The 25,452-nt window shown below is 32.4% G+C and overlaps 1 protein-coding gene across 11 annotated transcripts in view; it reads right to left on the minus strand.

The window, feature by feature from the left end:
• The window catches only part of ST7L (suppression of tumorigenicity 7 like), a 121,221-nt gene that overhangs the window by 83,446 nt on the left and 12,323 nt on the right, over window positions 1-25,452 (minus strand). For all 11 annotated transcript variants that reach the window (XM_045511686.2, XM_074370170.1, XM_045511689.2 and 8 more), the window contains 6 exons: window positions 20,184-20,262; window positions 12,357-12,511; window positions 10,732-10,829; window positions 10,348-10,462; window positions 8,302-8,374; window positions 7,219-7,321 (listed from right to left, as the gene is read on the minus strand). In XM_045511686.2, coding sequence (XP_045367642.1) covers window positions 7,219-7,321; window positions 8,302-8,374; window positions 10,348-10,462; window positions 10,732-10,829; window positions 12,357-12,511; window positions 20,184-20,262 — 623 coding nt within the window. The remainder of the gene's footprint in view (window positions 1-7,218; window positions 7,322-8,301; window positions 8,375-10,347; window positions 10,463-10,731; window positions 10,830-12,356; window positions 12,512-20,183; window positions 20,263-25,452) is intronic.

Below are 25,452 nucleotides of genomic sequence, written 5' to 3' on the forward strand. Positions count from 1 at the left end.
ATTTTCATTTCTCTAACAATTAGTGATGTTGAGCATATTTTCATGTGCTGTTGGTCATCTGGATGTTTTCTTTGGAGAGATGTCTATTTAGGTCTTCTGCCCATTTTTTGATTGGGTTGCTTATTTTTTTGATATTAAGGTGTATGAGCTGTTTGTATATTTGGAAATTAGTCCCTTGTTAGTCTCATTATTTGCAAATATCTTCTTCCATTCTGTAGGTCTTTTTGTTCCTTAGCTGTGCAAAAGCTTTTAAGTTTAATTAGATCCCATTTGTTTATTTTTGCTTTTATTTCCATTACTCCAGGAGCTGGTTCAAAAAATACACTGCTGCAATTTAGGACATTCTAATATCTTCTTTTCTGAAGTAACTGTTCAAGGCTTTTGACCATTTTTCATATTAAGTTGTCATTTTGTATTTATACATTCTGGATATGAGTCCTCTGACAAATTGCAAAAAGTTTTTTCCCTGTTTGTGGCTTGCCTTTTCATTTTCTTAACACTGTCATCAGTGAGAATGAGGAGTGACTACTAATAGTACAATTTTCTTTTGGGGGTCATAAATATGTTCCAGAATTAGACAGTGGTGATGATTGTATAACTGTGAGAATATACTAAAACCCACTGAACTATATACTTTAAAAGGATGAATTATATGGTATGTGAATTATATCAAGTTAAAAAAAAGAATATCTTTTATAAAACACCTTGATAGTTGGATAATAAAAAATATGAGACATGAGAATGACTGAAACAGGATGCTATGGAATATTTAAAATACATGAAATATTTTCTATTATAAAATTTTCAAAACTGATAATTTCTGTATAGTAGCTGAAAGATACACAGTATTTTTCTTGTTTGGCAACTAAAACAAAATGTTTGTTGAACCAAAGTCATACTTAGGTAATGAAGAACAAGTCAGAAAACATGAAAACATGCTGTTCTAATTTTTTACTGTCACTATCATAGTTACTGTACACTGAAATTCACTCAGTAGATTTAAAAAATCTGTATAAGCAATCAATATTGATGAAATATCTAAAGCAAATTCATAGTCTGAAGAGATTTATGTGATCTTTTTCTACTGCACTTCTAATAGCTTCCAGCTTTAACAAATGCAAGCCACTTCTGTTGTAGTTACGTGGAAAGCTGCCAAAACAGTTCCTGCTAAAACAGCTTTATTCCTTGCCATTTTACCGGTAAGAGTCATACAACATACAACAAAATTTGCCTAATAAATTTGTAAGAATAAAAAAGATTTTAAAATATAAATATGTATATTTAAATGTCACTGTTCATTTGGTTAAATAAGTTATCACGACCCACTATAGAAGTTTGAGGAGGAAAATTCCTTAAGCCCTTTATGTTTGCTGGCTCCAGCTGAGAGAATCAGGAATAGAGACCACAACAGAATATTTATATATATAGATAGACAGAAAGAGAGAGAGAATATTTGTACATACTTCATCACTTGTAAAACTGTAGCAAAAACAGTCACAAATTCCAGAGCTCTCCCACTTCATATAATACTAATGCTATGTAAGTGGGATATTATGCAAATGGTTGGAGATTAAAATTTCCCCCAGAAAACCTTAATAATTATCCTGTTTGATAAGACCTAGCTTAAACTGCCTATCCACAAACAATAATGTAAGGTTACAGCACCATTCTACTTAGTTGGATATTTTGATAGAGTTGAACTGTCAACTGGCTTTGACATTTAGTTGAGAGGAAAATATGCAAATTTCTACCTGCAAATAAAAGTGATTTTTAAATGTTGCAGTATATACATATTACATACTTATTAAATGTATACTTATATTTAATTAAATTATATATTTTATAGTTTTATTGAAGTATACTTTACATAGCACAAAATTCAACACTGTTGGTATAGTTCGATGATTTTTAGTAAATTTATATAATTGTGCAACCATCACCACAAAAAGTTCCCTTATGCCTCTTTGCAGTCAATCCCCATTCCCACCCCAAGCCCCAGGGAACCACTGATCTGCTTTTTGTGTCTGCAGTTTTACCCACTCCAGAAATGTCATATGAATGGAATCATTTATGTTGTTTTTTGTGTCTGGTTTCTTTCATTTGGTATAAAGTATTTGAGGTTCATCTATGTTGTTGCATGTACTTACAGTTTATTCGTTTTTAGTGCTAGAAAGTGTTCCATTGTATGGATATATCACTATTTATTCATTAACCTGTCATTGGATTGTTTCAAGTTTTTTGCTACTCTGAATAATACTGCTATGAACACTTTCATATGTCTTTGTATAAACATAGGTTTTTCACTGCTCGTGGGTAGATGCTTAGAAACGGAATTTGATGGGTCTTATGGTAAGTATATGTTTAACTGCAAAGCTGTTTTCCAAAGTAGCTATTTTTTTAATAATAGCTATTACTATTTCACATGCCCAGCAGCAATGTATGCATTTTCTCTACATTCTTGCCAGCACTTGATATTGTCAGTCTTTGTGAGCATAGCCATCTAGTAAATATAAAGTAATATCACACTGTAATTTTAATTTGTATTTTCCCAGTGATTAAAGTGCTGAGTATCTTTTCATGAGCCTTCTTTGATGGCTAATTCATACACTTTCTTTGATGAAGTGACTATTCATATCCTTTGCCCAAGTTTTAACTGAGTCGTTTGTCCTTTTATTATTGAGTTATAATGAGTTCTTTAAAAATTTTGGATATAGAACAGATAAAAGACTTGCATTTCCTCCCAAGTCTTTGGCTTGACTTTCCATTTTCTTTATGATAAATTCAACATTTTAAGCAGTCCAACTATCAATTTTTTTCTTTTATGGATCATGCTTTTGAAGAAATCTTTGTCTAACCTCAAATCACAAAGATAATCTTCCCTTCTAGAAATTTTATAATTTTACCTCTTACCTTTAGATCCATGATCCAATGTAATTTTTTATATGGTATGAGGAAAGGGTCTAGGTTCTTTTTTCTTTCTTTCTATTTTTTTAAATACACACCTAATTGTTCCAGCACTATTTGTTGAAAAGACTATCCTTTCCCTATTGAATTGCCTTGGAACTCTTGCTGAAAATCAACTGACCACAATTATGTGAGTTTATTTCAGAATTCTCTATGTCTTCATTGATCTCTATTTCAATCTCTATTTTCAATCTTTATAGCCAATATTATACTATATTAATTACTGTAGCTTTAAAATATCTTGAAATTGGGTAGTATAAATCCTCCAACTTTGTTCTTCTTAAAATTATTTTGGCTATTCTAGGTCCTTTGCATTTCCATCTAAATTTTAGGATAAGCTGGCCAATTTTTACAAACAAGCCTACTAGGATTTCAATAGGAATTGCACTGAATCTATAGATCAATTTGGGGATAACTGTGATCTTAACAATATTGAATCTTCTAATCCTTAAACATGGTACACATAACTCCATTTATTTAAGTCTTCTTCAATTTTTCTCATAACTGTTTTGTAGAATTTCAGTATATATGTGTGTTTTTAAACTTGAAAAAAATATCGCTAAAAGCATCATAGATTATTTGGACAGATTAAATATGGAGATTAATATATATTACCTATCCAACAATTTAATTTTATAATTTGGACAATGCCTAGGATTTCCACTACCCTCCTGTCACCCAAGTGCCTCCAGCAGTAGTTCTGAAAACCAAAGTACAACATACAGTATCAGAATTGTTACTCCTGAAGCAGAAAAGAACCATAGGGAGCAGATAGTCCATATTTTGTTATTTTGAGTGGCAATTAAAGAAAATTTTTTTAGACATCTTAATCGTATATTTGACTTGAATAGCTCTGATTAATAACTGCTGCTTATCTCCTCACACAAGGAACAGATTTCCATCTCATCTTGGATAATAACAGTAACAATCACTTCTGTAAAGCTTATTACATGTCTAGCACTCTTCTAAGCACTTTAAAGATGTGAACTCATTTAATCTTAATAACAACTCTAAGAGGTAGGAAATATTATCCCCATTTTACACATGAGGAAACTCAAGACCAGAGAAGTTAGGTAACTTGTTCAAGGTCATACAACTAGGAAGTAGCGGAGTCAGAATTCAAACCCAGGCGGTTTACTTGCAGAATACATTCTCTTAAAAACTCTGCAGCACGAGAGAGCAGAGCATTTCATATAAAAGTATTTTCATAACTCTCCTTTCCATAATGGAAGGCTGGGTAATTCAGACCAGCCCTCCTAGACAGCTAGGAAAGCTGGTCAAAATATTTTAAAAAATCAAATCAAATATATCAGAGAATTTACAAAGGGTAAAGAGTACAGGGAATTATATTCAATAACCAGTAATAGCCTATAATGGAAAATGAATATGAAAAGTATATATATATATATTTGAGTCACTATGCTGTACACCAGAAATTAACACTACATTATAAACAGACTATACTTCAATTTAAAAAAAATTAAAATAAAAAAAAGGTAAAGAATTACTAGGCCATAGTCCAAAGAAGGCAGAAATAAGAAAAGTAAGCTACACTTGGAGCTTCTTTTATTATAGAGACATTTGCCAATTCTGGAAAACATGGCTAGAAGGCTGTTCAGCCATTTTGCCACTTTCATAAGACTACAGGAACAAAAATCAAAGTTCAAGGCCTATCAAGGGTGAGAGCCCTGGCAAACCTTTAGGACTGGATTGAGACCCTGAAGGGCTGCACCTTAGGAATAAGGGTGAACCAGAAAAAAAAAAAAAAAAACAGTTTCATGGACCCAGTCCAGTTTCAAGTCATCTGGGTAGACCAGAAAACATTAATTCCTGAAACTGAATTGAGGGGATCCTGTCCTGCTAGTGCTTCTTCCAGGCATCTATGGACAAAGAAAATCCTCTCTGAGGGAAGGTAATATTATTTGAGGTTTCAAGCTATTTCTAACATTTTTCAGGTAAAATATCTGGCATGTAGTCAAAGAAAATCGGGCATAAGACAAAACAAGACAATATGAACATGATATAGCATAAAAAAACAGATAATAAAAACAGATATCCAGAAGTTCTAGACACTGGAATTATCTGAGAAAGACTTTAAGATAACTACTTCAGACCATTTTCAAAGATAAAAAAAACTATATTTAAATTTTGGGCAGAGAATTAGAAACTATAAATAATACAGGAGATATGACAAATAAACAGAAATTCAGGAACTGAAAAATGTTTCAAAGGGGTGAAATCACACAGAGAATATTCTCTGGCCACGATGCAATTATGCCAGAAATCATTGATAGAAAGATAATCTTCATATGATTGGAAGTTAAGAAATACACAATTAAGTGGAATAAATAAATTTCCAAATCAAAGAGGAAGTCATCATGGAAATTAGAAAATATTTTGAACTAAATTACATAAAAAATAATGCTATACTATGCAGTTAAAATTGTACTTAGAGTGTGGTTTATAGACTTAAATGGATATATTAGAAAGAAGAAAGACTGAAAATTAATAAGTACCTTTATAAGAAGATACAAGAAATTAAAAAAAAAAATAGGGCCAAAGAAAGTTGAAAGAAGCTGAAAGTTGAAAGAAGCCCACAAAGAGCAGAAATGAATGACCTAGAAAACAATTAGTAGAAAGGATCAACAAAGCCAGAGCTGGGTTCTTTGCAAAGACTAATAAAATTGATAAATCCCTGGGGAATGCAATAGGGGGGGGTGGGGAGGTAGCCAGCATCATGAATTAAAAAGTGGATATTACAACTGATCCTGCACATGTTAACAAGGTAATAAAAAATTTTATAAAATCTTTATGCAATAAATTTGAAAATTTTGATGAAATAAATTCCTAGAAAAATACAACTTACTAAAAACTAACACAAGAAACAAAAAAAAAGCGAATAGTATGGAATGGTTAAAGAAACTGAATCTGTAATTAAACTATTAAACTAAAGAAATGAAATTTATAGAGAAAATCCTTCTCACAAAGAAAACTTCAGAATCAGATGGCCTTATCAGCAAATTCTACCAATTATTGAAGGGAGAAATAATTTTAATTTTTACACTAATCATTCCAGAGAATGATAAAGGAGGGACTACTCCTTAACTTGTTTTATAAAATCAGTAGTAAAGGAGAAGTATAGACTAAAAATATGAGAAAAGAAGGAAGTGAACATAATTAATGTCAGGATGGCATTAATGGTAATCTTAAGGCAGGAGGGAAGAAGTTGTAACAGGGAAAGGGCAGATGGGTTTCTGGGGGCTGAGAATGTTGTTTCTTGACCTCAGTGGGAGTTTCCATGCATTTGCTTTATAATAAATCATTAAGATACACATTACTGTCTTTTACACTTTGCTGTATATGTAATACAATTCATAATAAAAATTTTATTTGAATGTGTGGAAACAATGTCACTTAGTAAGAGAATGGTATAAACATTTGTTGACTCTCATACTTAGATTTCAGTAATATTCTTCACTCTGTCTTTACCTACTCTAACGGACTTTCAATTTCTGTTTCTTGGAGATTATCTTTTAGGGATTAAACCTTTAATGTTCACTAGTTTCCAAATTCTACTAACAGACACTATATGGGAATCAATAGTTACAATTACATTTTGTGATAAAGGCATATTCTGGAATATTCTATACTTCCTAACTTGGGGCATTGTTTTTAAAACCCCAAATTTAATCTTGGGTGATAATCTGTGTGTCTGCAAGGTGTACAATATAAAGACAAATGAGATGAATACAGTTTCATCTGGGACTAAATAAACATCAACTCAACAGTTTTTCTGGGAACTTGCGCATCTGTTTCCTATTATTGATTGCTTTAGTCTATTTGTCTTCAGTCTTTGTCTACCCAGCCCTCATTCAAAACCCAGGCATCTCTCTAGATATAAAAAGCTTTAACAGTAATAGGAAATTTAATTTGGTGATCTGAAATAAGAATGATCTTTTAGTAGGACCAAGTCATTTTATTTCTTCTCTATAAATATAGTAAAAGGAACAGCTAAGTAAACACACTTCAAATTTTATTTTGACAGCAATGATAAAACCTATAGTGAAATACTGCTCCTATCCACCTTTCTACATGCCTTTTAACATCCCCTTTAAGGCAAACACACTAAGCATCAAAATATAGCAGACTAAAACAATTCTGCCTCAAATTATGGAGACCCAAACTTTGGTCTATGCACTGTTATCAGTTTGATTAACTAAATAAAAGTAGCATTTCCATTAGACAATTTCTTACTTTTGGAACATGGGGATTAAATTCCACAGCTCTGTGAATTGCTTCCACAGCATTAATTTCTGCTGTGCTTAACCCTCTTCTGGAGGCTGTTTCTGGAGAGAATCTGTAAGAAAATCACAAAATGAAGAAATGAATATTTAAATAAATAAATAAATAAATAAATAAATAAATAAATAAATAAATAAATAACATAACATAACATAACATAACATAACATAACATAACATAACATAACATAACATAATCTAGCCTCCTGAATCAGAGGTTTCTGGTGATGGCTAAAACCAAAGTCAAATAGCTACTAAATATGAAAGTAAAGCCTTTGGTTCAACATATAAAGAAAGGCAGTGCAAGAAATGAAAATCTTCAAGCTTAGGTAAAGAAAGCCTTCAGGAGAAATCCATTGAAGGTACACTTTGGGAAAGTCAACAAAATAAGAAATGCTGCACAGCGATATCTAGAGAATTGCATGAAATAGAAGCATATTCTTATCAAACTTTCACTGACAAGAAACAGCCTGTGAATATTCCATTCTAATATTCATATCAAGGCATAGTATCTAAAGTGAAAGAAATGGTGGCCATTTGGTTAGTTTCTGAATATTTTACCAGTGAAATAAAGAGAAATTCACCAAGGGCAGCCAAAAATACAAGGAAATCAGAATAACTGAGAATTATAATCTCAGAACAGATAACATGAAACCTATTTCCCTACCATACACCTTATCACTACTCTCTCAGCTACTCTGTACTATTTGTACTTTCTATCTAGCATTGCTTTGGGCATTCAACACACAAAATCCTCACACAGCCACCCTACTATATTATTCTCATTTTACAGATGAGGAAGAAACTCAAACTGATTAACTTACCCAAAGTGTTCCACAGCTGGTATGCTTTAGACTTTGAATTTGAACCCAAGTTTACTTAGCTCTAAAAACCTTACTCCTCGCACTCCACATAATCAGAACCTTCAAAGCCCCGTAAGATCAAGGGTTATTCAGCAGGAAATATGCTCCCCCTCCACCCCAAAAGCATTGTTTAAAGTCAGTGGAAGACAATTGTAGTTTCCATAACTACTTACTTATCTGAAACAGTCCTTGTTTTCAGTAGTGCTGCTGTATAACAGATTGCTGCTGACTTTGGAAGGCTTATATCTGTAATAATAATTTTCACCTTAGGTAAGAATCACAAAAAATATCTTAAGACAATTTTTAATAAGAATAATTCACAGTAAAAATTCAACAGATACATATAACATAATAGTAAAAGCATATGGACATGTAATTGGAAGATCTGAGTTTGAATCTTGATTCTACTATTTACCACCTATGTATCCTTGAACTAGTAGCAACTTCTATAGCCTCAGTTTTCTCTTCTCAAAATAAAACAGTGGCACTTTTCTAGCAGAGATTAAATAAAATCATGTTTGTGAAAGCCCTCACACAATGAATGGTGAAAAGTACTCAACAAATGTTTATAATAATTTGCTTACAATAATACTATTCAAGGAAAAAGGCATAGTATTGTTAGAACTATGTAAAAACTCAACCCATTCACAGAAAAAAACTAAGATGTAAAAAAAAAAATTAACAGTAGTTAAATCTAGGCGATATAACCACAGGTGATCTTCATTTTTAATTCTTCCGTTTTTGAATTTTCTACATTTTCTTAAATTATGATTCTTTTATAAAATAAAAAGAAATCAATTGGGAACTATAATTAAATTAATTACATAAATTCTTTCTTAAAGAATGCCCAAAATAATGTTATCAGGAGAGTAAGACTAGAGAACTCTCTTTTTAGATTCCAGAATTTACCAGCAAATGCAGAACTAAAGAAGTAAATTTCCTTTTCACTTCTTCAGGATTCTAGAAGGGTTAAAAACCGAGGACTCATAAAAAGAACTGAAAACACAGAAGCATATATCTAAGTTGCTAGTTTTACTTTATTTTTAATGAATAGGTCCTATCTGATTTTTCATATTCAGTCCCTAAGCTTGTTCATCATAAGTATCACAAGCGGGCCATGCATCTGATAAGTAACATATGGAAAGAATTTCTCACAAATTTCTCCATGAGCCTAGACTATCCTAAAGCACTTTCTAAGAATTCCAGATGTTTAAAAGAAATAAACTTCTCTTTCCAAGTGTAACACATTTCAAACTTTCCAAGTTATGTGGATTCCCAAGCTAATGGGTAGGAGCTTATAACAGGACAGTATGAATAAGTGACTTATATATGTTTTGTTATAGTGAAAGATATGACGAGAAATAATATTATGCTAGTTAGGATGTTTGCAGCTTGGAGTTAAAAGCTGGATGCCTCACTCAGAATGAGGAGAAAGGTTATGCTTCTTAAGAATTCTCCCAACTTCATCTGTGGTAAACCGGCACTGTTATGGTAGAATAATAAAAATAGCCAATATATAATGACTTCTTACTGTCAGGCGTAAACAAACAAATGGAACACCTAAATTTAAGTTCAGGCTTGCCACCTACTGGCTAGGAGACCTTAGCCAATTACTTAACCTCCTTCAACTCCAGTTTCCTTATTTACTAACTGGAGATAATAAAAATACTTGTCCTATCATCTCACAGGATCGTTATAAGGATCAGATGAAATACTAAATTACACTTTGGCATTGTAAAATGTTATTCTGAATTACTCTTCTATGTACTGCTAAGCAATCTGTTAGCCTTCCCTGACACTCCAAAACAAATAAGCTGCATAGCACCCCATACTTTTCCAATTATCTCACCTAACATGCTATGGTTCAGTATAACTACTATTCATTTGTCTGTATGTTTCACTAAACTGCAAATCCTAAAAGGGTTAAGTCCACGTCTTCTTGTTCACCATCATATTCCAAGGGCCTCACTCATATTAGGTGCTCAATAAACAAATGAATAAATCTTGACAGAAGAAAAGTTCCCCCTTGCAGGCTGTTGCTACCAGAAGTACTGGTAAAGAAGATACTTAATAGTAACTAGTACCCCCAGATTCTAAATACCAACTGGTAAGAATGGAGAGAAAAATCACAGAAATACTAGAACAGGATCACATTTATGATTATTTAATTGTAAAAAAAAACTTTAACCATACTATCAACTAAGAGAAGTATCACTCACCATCATATTTTGCTAGGACTGCTTGAACATCTGCATAGGCCTGTAATTCTAAAAGTGATTCTAGGAGATTTTCATGGATGTTTAACATGGTAAGAGGAGGAAATTCCTTCATTAACTGTATATTAAAAGGAAAAAAGATTAAAATTATAGCAAAGGAACTCAATAGAGATGAATCAGACTCATTTAAGTAGAAATTCTTTTGTTTCTTAACAAAATTGTGGAGACTCAACTTCTAAGAAATCTATATACATATTAATAAGCATCTTGTTATAAAAACTATCAGTTAAAAAGCAGTGATTCTGCATTAACATAACTAGCAACTTAAAACACATTTTCAGTTTTTGAAGGAATAAAGACAAAAGTACAGTCATCAAATTTACTTACATCTCTCATTATTTTTACTGCTTCTCTTATTCTTCCTAATTTTCTTGCACACATTGCCAGTCTTCTTTTAATATATACCAGTACATTGGTATCTCTCCCTATTTGAAAAAGCAAAAAATAGCACAAAACTATCACTTTCGTATTATGATCCGCTATTTCATTAACATATATTTGCTTGCCCTGGAATGTTCAATTAAAATTAAATTGTGTCAGAATGGAAGAATATTAAAAACTATTGAATTTGGGTGATGAACATTGAATGAGTGTTCATTATGTTACTCTATGTTTAAGAATGAAGTTTTTTATATTAAAAGCTTAAAAAAATATATATATAGAATTACTTTTGCTTCTAACATTAAGCAATCTGAGTACAGTATATATAAAGTAATTTGTGTATACTTGACGAGTACATTTTAAGAGTCTCATGCTCTACCGACTGAGCTAGCCGGGCACCGACGAGTACATTTTAATACTAAAAAAGAGACATTAATAGGAAGAAATAGCATTAATCTATTAAGTTTCTGTGTAAAAAATCTATTATTTTAATATTCTCTGTTATTTTAACTGACAAAGATGTTCAAAACACAAGTTCTATGGCTAGTGTGAATTTTTGCTCAACAGCTAGTAACTAACAAACTATAAAACTACTTCTAGAAAGGACTAACAAATATTTCTGTAAGTAGCTCATTACTATATTTGAGAGTATACAAGGACAAATGGCATGACTTTTTCAAAAACATGGTTTCATTAGTCTAAACTGCAAAATTATATATTCCCACAGTTGTGTGTTATAATAACATGCATTAATGAAACATAGCATATAAATTAATATTTGGTTTAAAGAGAAAAAATTATCCAAATTTTAATTTCCACAAACAAAAGATTTAGAACTTAACTGCTAGCAGATAACGCATTATATAAACAAATTTCAATTTATTGCCCACTATGTGGCAAAATCACAAAACTAAAACCCTCTGACCACACAAAATAGCAAGAAGCAGTATTACAGATTCTAGTATCTTTGGTAAAAGTGTTTCAGTCATAACTGAGAGTATCCCTAAGAGTGGAAAGATAAGACCTCAGTTGCTATGGCCCATAGGATCTCCAACACATCACAGAGAAAAATCAACTAAAGAAAGAATCAATACCAAGTATAAGGCTGGTTTTTGTGCTAAAGGGGCCTTGCCCTGGCACTACATGGAGATATACACAGTCTGTAGAGAAAACCAAATGATACACCTCTACTACTGATCGGAGTGAGGGTGAGGATAAAGGTAACAGCGGCTTACTACTACTAGAAGACTCTCTTCAATCTTTCAGTCTTAAATATTTTTGAATTGTGTTTCTCCAATGATCAGCCCAAGTCTTACATGAAATAAATTACTGTTAAGTTTCACAGCAGCACCTCTTTCAATAACCAGAGCAGATCCATTCCTCTCTATAAGCATTCTATAGCTAAACCACATTTCTGTCTTGCTGGCTTAAATAGATTAGTTACCTTTTATGAAAAGTAGCAAACCTCTAAATATTAAGATTTTTAAGTTTTTGTTGTTTTGTGTTTTCAACATAGAAGAGGCAGATGCAGAAACTAAAAGATTGGTGAAAATTAGTTCAAACTCACTTACTCAGTTGAGCTTCATGCTGAGGACTCTGGTGCTGGCACTGCTGTGACCGCCTATAAATTGTTTCTCCTGCCTTGAGTGCCTGTTTAAATAACCTTTCAGCATCTACGATAGTTGTTGCTTCTTCCTCAGCCAGTAGAACGTAGGCAGTGGCACAGCTATAAAGAAAGCAACGAAGGCAATTTGAAATAAATGGCATTTTCTCTTGGGTATGTCCCTTTGCTCTATATCACATTTCTCTATCTTTACATACATTTTGTCTCTTAAAGAAAACTTCATTCAACCTTTTAATTTATTAAGGGCATACTTATAAGTTCTTTATGTCTGTTTCTGCAATTTTTCTCCTTTCCCATCTTTCTTTTGTATCTTTTTTACTTTTAGATCCATTCTTTTACCCTTTGTCCCGTAATTTTCCATAATGGAAGGGATGGGGAAAAGAAGATATATAAGGAATTATCTGAAAAGTTCAAGGGACTATACATTATAATGGTCACGCCTGCTCTTAGTCACTATACACCTGGTAATATGCATCTAACGGCGGCAGGTATGGAAGAGGATGACAATTGAGAAGAAAGTCCCATAGCCAACTAGGCACCTTTAACATCTGACTCAGAATCACACTATCGCAGGACAAGACCTTTTTCCCAACCCTGAGTATTCCCTCTGCATGCTGCCCCTTCCTATCTTGGACTTATCCACAATAGTACTGCAGGAAAACTTCTCTAGGTCTGAATTCTAGTCTTTCCTAGCATTATCTGATTACCTAAGCCTGTATTATCTAGTACTGTAGTCACTGGCCACATGCAGTTATTGAACAACTGAAATGAGTCTAATCAGAATTGAGATATGTAAAATTCAATTTAACTACTTTTAAATAACAACACTTCTAAAAGATCTAGATTGGCATAAATTTATGCAGTACAATCAAAATATAAACATAATTTAAATACAATATAGCTATATGATAAAGAGATTCTTTTCCCTTAGAGATTTCTTGTATTTGTAAAAAAGTATTTTAAATAAAGATGTTATATAGATTAATTTTACAAATACCCAATGAATATTACCATTGGGAATGTTTTTTTTTAATGAGGTAAAATTCACATAACAAAATTAACCATTTTAAAGTGTATAATTCAGGGACTTTTAATATATTTACAAGGTTCATTCATATAGCATGTAGCAATACTTCATTCATTTTCATGACTATATAATATTCCATTCTATTAACACCCCCCCCAATTATTTATCCATTCATCAGCTGATGGACATTTGGGAGGGGTCCAATTTGGGGCTATTACAATACTGCTATAAACATTTGTATAAGTTTTTGTTTGAACACTTGCTTTCAGTATATGCCTAGGAGTAGAACTGCTGGGTCATATGGTAAGTTTAATTTTAACTTTTTAGGAACTGTCATACTGTTTTCTACAGTACTTGTATCATTTCACAGTCCCACCTACAATGTATGAGGGTTTCAATTTCTCCACATTTTCATGAACACATCTTATTTTCTGTTTTTTGTTCTATTTGTTGTGTTGTTGTTGTTGTTACACCTATCTTGTGAAGGAGTATTTCATTGTGATTTTCCTTATCATTTCCCTAATGATGAATGATGTTGAGCATCCTGATGTACTTAGTGGTCATTTGTATATCTTCCTTGAAGAAATGTCCATTCAAGTCCTCTGCCCATTTTTAATTGGATTGTCTTTTTGTTACTGAGTTGTAAGAGTTCTTCATATATTCTGGATACTAGACCCTTATCAAACATACAACTGGCAAATATTTTTCCTCATCCCATAGGCTGCATTTTCACTTTCCTGACAGTATCTTATGATGCAAGAAAGCTTTTAATTTTGATGAAGTCTAATTTATCTAATTTTTCTTTTGCTTCTTGTGCTTTTGGTGTCATATCTAAGAAACCACTGCCAAATCCAGTCATGAAAATTTGCTCCTATGTTTTCTTCTAAGGGTTTTATAGTTTTAACTCTTACATTTAGTTCTTTGTTTACTCTTTAATTGTTATGTATGGTGTGAGGTAAGGATCTAACTTCATGCTTTTGTATGTGGTTATCCAGTTGTTACCAACTGTTGAAAAGACTATTCTTTCCCCGACTGAGTGGTCTTGGCACCCTTGTCAAAAACCAGTTGACCACAGATGTATGGGTTTATTTCTAAACTCTCAATTTGATTTCATTAATCTAGATAGCTATCTTTATGAATGAATTACTATAGCTTCACAGTAAGTTTTGCAGTCAGGAAGTGAGTCCTCCAATTTTGCCTTTTTCAAGATTATTTTGGCTACTTGAAGTCTCTTGTAATTCCATACGAATTTTAGAATCAGTTTGTCCATTTCTGCAAAACTGGCAATTGAAATTTTGATAGAGATTGTACTGAATTTGTAGATCAACTTGAGAGGTACTGACATTTTAACAATAAAAAGTCTTCCAATCCATTAACATGTGATGTCTTTCCATTTATTTGGGTCTTCTTTAACTTCTTTCAATATTTTGTAATTTTCAGTTTACAAGACTTTCACCTCCTTGGTTAATTTATTCTTAAGTGTTTTAATACTCTGATGCTATTGTAAATAGAATTACTTTCTTAATTTCCTTTTCAAATTGTTCATTGCTACTGTATAAAAATACAACAGATTTTATGTTGATCTTGTTTCTTGCAACTTTGTCGAGCCCTTTCATTAGTTCTAAGTTTTTTTGATTGTGAATTCTTTAAAGTTTTCTACATACAAGGTCATGTCATCTATGAATATAGTTTTACTTCTCCCTTTCCAATCTGAAAGCCATTTCCCCTCTCTTCTTATCTAACTGCATCGGCTAGCACCTCTAGTACTATGTTAAACAGAAGTGGCAAGAATAGACATCCTTTCCTTATCCTTCATCTTAGCTGTAGGTTTTTCACAGATAACTTTTATCAGTTTGAGGAATTTTCCTTATATTCCTTATTTTTATAATAAAATGGTGTTGGATTTTGTCAAATACTTTTCTGCATCAGTAGAGATGATCATGTAGTTCTTGCCCTTTGTTCTATCAATCTGGTGTCTTACACTGACTGATTTTCACATGTTAAACCACCCTTGCCTTCCTGGGATAGTCCCACTTGGTCATGGTGTATAATCCTTTTAATCTGCTGCTGCATTTGGTGTGCTAGCATACTTTTTAGAATTTCTGCATCTATATTTATTGTGAATATTAGTCTGAAGTTTTTGTTCCTTGTGTTTTTGTTTGGTTTTGGTATGATGGTAATACTGACCTCATAGAATAAGTTAGGAAGAATTACTTCCTCTTCTATTTCTTTGAAGAGTTTGAGAAGGACTGGTGTTAATTCTTCTTTAAGTGTTTGGTAGAAATCACCAGTGAAGCAATCTAGTCCTAGGCTTTCTTTGGAAGCTTAAAAATTACTGATGCAATCCCTTCACTTGTTATAGGTCTATTCAGGTTTTCTATTTTTTCTAGGGTCAGTTTTGGTGGTTTGTGTGTTTCTAGGAATTTGTCCATTTCATCTAACTTATCCAGTTTGCTGGCATACAATTGTTCATAGTATTCTCTTATAATCTTTTTACTTTCTTTAAGGTCAGTAGTAATGTCCCCAGTTTCATTCTTGATTTTAGTAAGCTGAGTTTTCTCTCTTTTTTAATTGGTCAATCTAGCTTAAAGTTTCTCAAGTCTGTTGATCTTTTTAAAAAAACAATCTTTAGTTTCAACTATTCTATTGTTTTCTATTCTCTATCTTGTTTATATCACTCTAATCTTTATTACTTCCCTCCTTCTGCTTAGAGTTTATTTGGCTCTTCATTTTCTAGTTTCTTAAGGTATAAAGTTAAGTTCTTGATTTGAGATCTTTCTTTATTAATGTAGGTATTTAAGCTATAAATTTTCCTCTGAGCACTGCTTTTGGTTTGTTTTCATCTTCATTCATTCCAAAGTATCTTCTAATTTATCTTGTGATTTCTTCTTTGACTCATTTGTTGTTTAAGAGTTTGTTGTTTCATTTCCACATGTTCTAATATAGTGAAATTTCTAGATTTCCTTCTGTTATTGACTTCTAATTTCATTCCACTGTGGTTGGAGTTGATAGTTTATGTTATTTCAGCATTTTAAAGTTTATTGAGAATTGTTTATGTCTTAACTATGGTATATCCTGGAGAATGTTCCATGTATACTTGAGAAGAAAGTATATTCTTCTATTTTAGGTAGAGTATTATATAGATGTCTGTTAGGTCCAGTTGGTTTACAGTGTTGTTCAAGTCCTCTATTTCCTTGTGTATCTTTTGTCTAGTTATTCTATCCATTATTGAAAATAGGGTGTTGATCTCTCCAATGACTATTGTTGAACTGTTTATTTTTCCCTTCAATTCTGTCAATTTTTGTTTCATACACTTTGGGGCTGTTATTAGATGCATATATGTTTGTAACTGTTTTATCTCTTTGATGAATTGAATCTATTTTATCATTATATAGTGTTATTCTCTGGTTTTATAAAAATTTTGTCTTGCAGTCTATTTTGTCTGATATTGGTTAAGCCACTCCTTCTCTCCTTGGTTACAATTTGCATGGAATATTTTTTCCATACTTTTACTTTCTACTTCTTTGTGACTTTGTCTCTAAAGAGTCCCTTATAGACAGCATATATTTTACTATGTTTTGTTTAATCCATTCTGCCAATCAATGCCTTTTAATTGGAGGGTTCGATCTACTTACCTTTAATTAGTGATAAGGAAGAACTTGTTTCTGCCATTTTCCTATTTGTTTTCTACTATGTTCTATCTTTTTGTTTTCATTTCCTGCACTATTGCATTCTTTTGTGTTAGACATTTTCTAATACACCATTTTGATTCCCTTATTTTTTTTACCATTTTTTTGTTATTTCTTAATGATTAACAGTTAACAATTATATTTAACATCTGAATTTATAACAATCTAGTACGAATTAATACTAATTTAGTTTCAATAGTACAAATCTTTGCTCCTACATAGCTCTTCTCCCCACCCCTTATGTTGTTATGGTCACAAATTACATCTTTAAAAACTGTATATTTATCAACATAGATTTATAATTATTGTTCTACATAGTTGTCTTTTAAATCATAAAGATAAAATCAAGAATTGCAAACAGAAATACATTAATATTGACTTTTTAATTTGCTGATGTAGTTACCTTTATTGGTGTTCTCTATTGCTTTGTGTGGAGTCAAAACTGTCTACTATCCTTTTATTTCAGCCTGAAGGACTCCTTACAGGATTTCTTGTCGGATGGGTCTACCAACAATAAACTCTCTGTTTTTGTTTATTTAGGAATGCCTTAATTTCTCCTTCATTTTTTTGAAGGATAAGTTTGCTTGGCATAGAATCCTTAGTTGCCAGTTTTCTTTCTTTCTGAACTTTGATTATATCATCCCACTGCCTTCTGGCTTCTATGGCTTCTGGTGAGAAATCAGCTAGTAATCTTTTTAAGGATCACTTATTTGTGAAGAGTCACTTCTCCCTTGCTGCTTTCAGACATGTCTCCTTATCTTTGGTTTTTGAAAGCTTGATTATAATGTGTGTCATTATGGATGTCTTTTGCATATATCATACTTGGGGGTCATTTAACTTCTTAAAAGTATAGATTCATATCTTTCACCAAATTTGGAACCTTTTCAGCCATTATTTCTTTAAATAATCTTTTTGCCCCTCTCTTACTCTCCTCTTTCTGGGACTCCATTATACATAGGTTGGTATGCTTAACAGTGTCCTACAGGTTTTTTAGGTTCTGTTCACTTTCCTCCATTCTTTCATTTTTGACCTAAATCAAGTTTGTCAATTCTTTTTTCTGCCTGCTCAGATCTGCTGCTAAATCCCCTAAAGGAAATTTTACATTACAGTTATACTTTTCAATTCTAGAATTTCTATTTAGTTTTTATTATTTCTACTTCTTTATTGATATTCTCCAATGATGAAATGTCATTCTCATGGTTTCCTTTAGTTCTTAGTATATAACTTCCTTTACTTCCTTGAGCACATTTAAAACAGGTGATTTAAAGTTTTTATCTAGAAAGTCCAAACTCTGGACTTCCTCAAAGATAGTTTCTATTCATTTCTTTTCTTTTCTGTGTATGGGGCATATTTTGTTTCTTTGTATATCTTCTAATTTTTTGTTGAAAACTGGAAATTTAAAATATAATTTAGCAACTCTAGAAGTCAGATTTCCCCTCCTCCCAAGGATTCGTTGTTGCTGCTTGCTGTAGCTGTTTGATTTTTCTGAACTGATTTTATAAAGTTTGTATTCTCTGTCACAAGTGACCAGTGAAGTCTCTGCTCCTTTAGCTTAATGGTAATTCAGTGGTTTGACAGATTGCCTTAAACACCTGAAACCCAGAACAACAAAAAAAGAAAAGTCTTTGCAGACGGGTTCTGTGTGTGTATTGGGGCATACCTTCAACATTCAGTTAGGCAGTTTACAAGTCTGCCCTAGCCTTCACTTTCTGTTTGTGCAGAACCTGAAAGTCAGACAGACATGAAAGCTTAGGATCTTCTTAAGTCTTTTCTGAGCATATGCCCAATCTTGGGCATGTGTGGGGCCTTTGAAATTTCCAGGAATATGTGGGAACTTTTAAAAGCCATTATTTCCCAAAGTATCTCATACCCTAACCTCTCTTCCCAAGCTTTCTAGTTTGTCTATTATTTGCCCTAGCTGTTACCCCTTGCCCCTGGCAGCAGGGGCTAATACATTGCCCTTAAATGTTTTCAACAAATTCTCCCCAGTATAGTTGTGTCAGTGCTGGGAGAGTTTCAAATTAACCAAAATAAAGACAAGCCCCATGAGCTGATCCTTCAGGGAGCCACCAGACAGGTCAAAATAAACCACCACAATTCTTTGAGAATAAGGTCCATTCTGCTTCCTCTGATAGCAGGAACTTATACCAGAATGCAGACTGTTATCTTCAAGGCTGCCACTGAGCTAGGGAATGGAGGATGGGAGCAGTGTAAGTTAAAACACCATAAAGCACTCTTATAGAAATTTAACTGTTTTTTAATTGATTAAACATTCTCCAGGTTGCAATAAACTTTTGATTAGCTTCCAGAATTTCAATAAAATTGATTCACTGCTTTTGGCGTTCTCTACACTGCCACTTTTGTTCCACCTTGGGAAGGTCTTCCTAATAAGGATTAATATATCTGTGACAGGGTAGAAGGGAGGGGTACAGGGGGACTATGCTAAGTTCATATTATTCAGGAGGCTTCCTTGATTAATTCCAACTGGGGCCATATTTTTACTCTTGGCATTTATTTAATATTAGATTAATACTTATTGATCTGTCCCATTTAAATATGAAGTTGACTTATGATTTTACATTGTCTTTTTAAAATATAAAGTTGATACAAGGAGTTATAAAAAATAAATACTGCTAACATTAAAAAAATTAAGCTAGAGCTATGTTTTACTTATTCTGAATCCCCTTCTCATGCCTCCAATGCCACTAACTACAGTTCTCAGGACTGAGAAATGACTTAAATGAAAAACAAAATTAAAACAGGTGGTGTAAGTATTTTAATACTCTTTAACTATCAAGTATTATCATCAGTTAGATCAGCATTCTCCATTTAAAAAAGTATTTCTAGCATGATTCCAATTCAAAAGCATATGTAAGTTTACAATTTCAGAAGCAAAATACAGATGTCAGTGAACACTGCAAATTTTGTCTCTAGTATGCAAAAAGAGAAAGGGGACTGTTTATGACTCCAAGTGTCTTAGGAACAGACAAAAGAAAACAAAATCATTTGCCTGGGTTTCCTTTAAGACAAACTTATTTTCCATATATCTGAAACTTACTCATTGTTTAATTCTAAAGCTTGATAGGCTGCTTTGATTCGAGCTGGAGGATTTCTTTCCCTCCATGCCTTCTGCATAACTGTAGGAAAAATATTTCAAAAAGGAGATGAGATGGTAAACATAAGTAATCTTATGCAAAACATATGAATGAGTTAAAAGAATAAACAAAGATCTTAGTAACATGTCCTAAACATAAGAAAGAAGAAATTGGGGTGCTAGCTAATACCTTAACGTTCTGAGAAATTTACATTAAATGTGGAAGCTTCACATATAATGAAAATATTCTTTCTCTGATTATGAATAACAACACAGATGGTACTTAATCAAGTTCATTACATCATTATTAAACATGAACATTTATATACCTAAATACATATTAAAACTGAGTTTGACATCAGATTACAATCTAGAAAATATTCTAGTTCTTTTATCCTCTTGAAAAGGTTCTATGAAACTCTTAAAAAATGTACAAAACACTTAAAAACAAAGTGTTTGTCTAATCAATGATTCAATCCACGAAGAGTGCTTGAATTTGCATTTTGTATTAAAGAGAGGGGGAATTAATTTAGTATATAGTACATTTATAGGAAATGTCAGTCTCTACTAAAATTTAAGAAAAGCCTAAATTGGGATCTCTCAGAAATAACAAATATTAGTTTTGTTATCATTTACTGTACCAAAATGAAAAATTCACACTAAGCAAGATTCTTAAAAATTAAACAAAAAGTAAACAAAATACATCCATGAAATTATCCGGCCTATTTCAAGTTTGATAAGAAAAATAGAAAATCTATGAATGTTGCTTTTGGAACAAAACCTACAACTGTTCAGAAAGAATAATGTGGAAAATGTTTGAGTTTTCCTTTGGAAACAAAATATTAGTCTTGGCTTAGAAAAGGAGACAATATATTCTACTTGTGTAACAAAAATACGTTTCTCATATCAAACATGTCACCAGCTAGCTGACAGCTAATGCCCTGAAGTTGACAAAACTGATGCAAGTCAGTACCCATCTGATAATAACCAGGTAAAGAGTAGCATTTTGCTTAAACATTAAAATATTACATAAAAATAAAATATAATACTTGACTTGCCATTCTTGATGATGAGACTGTCTTCTATAAATTACATGATAGACAGAGGTCAAATTTTGACACTGAATCTTTATCAACAGTTCAAATAGTTATTTGGTATTCTAGCATATTAAGTATATACAGTAATTTATTTAACCAATTCCTTTTTGATGGGTAATTAAATCACCCAATTTTTTGCCAATACAGAAATATTGTGATACCCATCTTTCAATATCTATCTCTGCATACCTGACCAAATATTTCATTTTTAGAAGTGGAAGTTGGTTAAAATGTATGCATTTTTAAAAAGATTTTGGATATACACTCCTAAGCTTCTCTCAATAAGATTGTATTAATTTACATTTTTTCAGGTATTGTAGGAGAGTGACTACTTCCCCTTACTTCCTTACCAACACTGAGTAGTCTCAATTTTTGCCAATTGAATACATGAAAACTATCTTACTTGCATTTGCATTTCTTCTATTTCTAGCAAGGTCATCTAATTTACCATGAAGCATTTTTTCTTATTCTTATGTTTTCAAATGCTCTATCAGCTTTTCAAGATTATTCCTCACAACTAACGCAATTCTAAGCCAAAAAGAGGGGAGGAGAAATAACATAAAGGAAGAAAAAATGTACTTCATTCTAAATCAACGTTTAGGAATAATTTAAAGCAAAATGCTGATTTGGTATTCAGCTGTCTTCTTTAAGAATTGTTGATATGTTTTAAAAATAACACAAGCAGTTAGCAATTCAATCAAACATCCATTTTTCAAGTTAAATAATATACTAATATGCTAACAAGCAGAAGTACTAGCATTCATCCCAAGACCAGGGGTGACAAATATAAATACCTACAGAGATTAGGCAAAAAACATAAATGAATAAACTAAATGCATATGCACTGTCTAAAAAGTGTCACTGCTTATGTCTAACTAATTATTGCCAATTGGAAATGGAGCCCCAGTTTTGTCATATTTTCCAACTTAAAAGTGTAAATATGGAGTTTAATGTTAAATCTCCTGACTTTTAAATGTTAAAAAACCCCATGAAAACAAATTATTCAGAAAACACTGCTGGCTGGCCCTCAGGATGTATTTGCTCTCTTAGTTAAAGTAATCAACAGGATAAGAACAAAAATGTACTAATTTAGTAATTACTAATGCCAATAGTCAAGAGAAATTTGTCATATCACACATATAGACACATCTGTCTTTTTTTAAATATAAAACTACAGACATAAATCATTACCCTTATGCGAGTGTCTGAAAAGACCGATATGGAACCAACAGTCCACTTCTGAATCATCATTTGTGGATTAAGTTTAGTTCAGTCTTTAGCTGGCATTACGAGTATCTCTAGAAATACTACATGAAACACTGAAAGACCAAAATGGGACACATAGTTTTAAGAGAATCTATTTCTAAAGCTTCAACTTTATATGACTCTTTCCTATAACTGATCTACCTGAAGAATGTTCCTCTGATTTGTCTTGGCCTATGTATCATGTTAGTTTTCCTTTCCTACCCAATGTTCACTCCCCTGCTCCAGCTCCCCAAAAGATATATTATCTTCTTCTACTTTACAAAAGAAAGGCCTGCTTCTCACCTACCCTGAATTTTTTCAAGGTGCACTGCCCTAGAGTGTAAAAATATTCAGGTGCCATAGAGACAATTCAAAGTTTGGATTTGGGGGGCAATTTTTAATCAAGGCACCTAAAATAGGGATTTGTGCCTTTTATTTATTTCTTTTAACAGTGAAGTTTGGCATTAGCAATAGAGTATTCTGGCCCCTGGATGCTCTAAATTCAAGTACCATATAGAGTGGGGAGGGAGTGATAAAAATTTTCATCAGTTCCATTTACCAGCACCCCTTTTCCCCTTACTATCAAAGCATGCACTGCTCCTAAAGGAAGATCCCCTCATAGTAAGGCAAAGAAAGCGCTAGTAAGGGATGATAAAGGCAGTGGAATCTTATTTTGGCCAAGTGATAAGCTCAAGGCAAAGCTCCAAGATTTATCTATCTTTCTATCTTAGACTCTAAATTCAGAAGAGAGATGGTTGTCATGGGATGCACGTTAAGATGTTTACTTGAATTAAAAAATGAAGTCAGACTTCTTCATTTTCTATTAATGTAGAAATATTGTGATAATCATCTTTCAACATCTTTGCATACCTGACCAAATATTTCATTTTTAGAGGTGGAAGGTGGTTAAAATGTACGCATGTTTTAAAAGATTTTGGATATATAAAATTGAGAGGAGTTTAGGAGTATCTGATCAGTAGAAACCATAAAGTATATGTCTGATTTGATAAACAAGATTAACAATGAGAACTCATTCAGCCAATTAGGTTATATGGAAAACATTTTCCAAAGTTCAAAGAGCCAAGGATTTGACAAAAATATGAAGTGCATGACACCATTTAGAACGTTACAGTCAAGAAATTTAAGTTTTAAAACTTTATACAAAAGATGTTTATTGTGGGAAAGCATTTAAGTCAGATAAAACATTTTCAAGCATAAAATAATTGTAATAAAATCATATATAGATATGGAATGAATATGAGTTCAACAAGAAAAAGGACTTATAAAATTTATTACTGTTAGAGTATTTGTTCATGTATTTTTCGATGAATAATGGTGGCTATCAAGTAATCAGATTCCTTGAGATACATTTAAATATAGGGTATTCTAATTTTTCAAATTCTGTATTTATGTCAAAAATTACATTCTTTGCAGTTATTTAACCATATGACATCAACTTAAGAATGTGTGAAGGGATACTGAGTTTTTCAAAATTCTTTTAGGAGGTACATGAACAAAAATGTTCTAAGACCACAACTTTAGTGGATAGCCATGGCTGCTATCTGAAAAGCCTGCCTAGGTCTGCATTTCAGCCCCTGAGAAGGAGGTGAAAAGCCTTAATTTCTAGAGTCACCTCAGTCCTTACAGATAACATACAATACTAATTTTCCACTGCTGTTATTTCCCCAACACCTACACTTTTGCCATTAATATAAACATTAAGCACATAAACATAAAGTAATTCCTTCTTCTCTTATTTGCAACTTAATCATTTTATGTAACCATACCAAAGATCCTCGGGTTTCCTGCTACCATACACCCTTAATATACTTAATGCAGAAGAGATATACCAATTCTGGAAAACTGGCTATTTTCCAGACCCTAATTGTTGGTGATTTTCTTCTGCCTATTAACGCGGTGAGTTGAATCAGTAATAGTGCAGTGGTTAAGAGCCCAGACTTGTGTTTGAAACCCACCTTTATCATTTATTAGCTAGATGATTTAGGGCATGCCTCAGTTCCTTTATATTTAAAATGAGACTGATAATAGTACCTATCTCATAAAGTGGGAAGATTAAATTAGTAAATTTATATAAATTGCTTAGAATAGTGCTTGGCACATAATAAGTGCCATACAAGTGTTAGTTACTATTAGCAAAATTGCTTAAGACATCTGTGACACCAAGGCTATTTATTCATTCATACTTTCATCAAAGAATACATATTAATATTTACAACCCTAAATGATAGGAATTCAAAGATGATGAGAATATAGTCCCTGTTTCCCAAAGTTTCACACACTATTAGGAGGACAAACATTAAAGCAACATAATGACATTAACAAATAAATGCTTACAGTTCAATAAATTAAGTAGTTATTTCAGTGAGGTTTGGGCTAAGTATTACAGAACTGCAGAGAAGATCAGAGACGGCTTCCAAGAGAAAGTAACTTTTAATTTTGAAGGATAAAACCAGGAGGGATAAAAGCAGAAGCATAGATAAGGAGGGAGAGGCATTCAAAATAGCTGTGATAAAGATCCCTGTCTTTAAGCCAAACATTTAAGAGTCTCAATACTGTCTTCTATAGAGAAGAGGTTACAGAGAACTAAACACAGACATTTTTACAGTCTTTCACCACTTTATAAGCATCTCTGACTTATGACTAGAATATAACATACCCCATTTTTCTCTACCCCCCAAGCCTCAATGGTTAGCTTTGTCCTACTCTTTTTTTAAATGTATAATTGCAGGTGTTAATTTCCCAGAACAAAATTGGGTACACCATTCTCTCTACATTGGTAATTGCTGTATTTGATCTGAAAGGTTTCTTAAGTAATAAAAGAAGCATAAAATACTTTATAAGACAGAAAGGTAGAACAATAACCTAGTTTA

Source organism: Camelus bactrianus, chromosome 9 (assembly GCF_048773025.1).
Source record: "Camelus bactrianus isolate YW-2024 breed Bactrian camel chromosome 9, ASM4877302v1, whole genome shotgun sequence".
NCBI lineage: Eukaryota > Metazoa > Chordata > Mammalia > Artiodactyla > Camelidae > Camelus > Camelus bactrianus.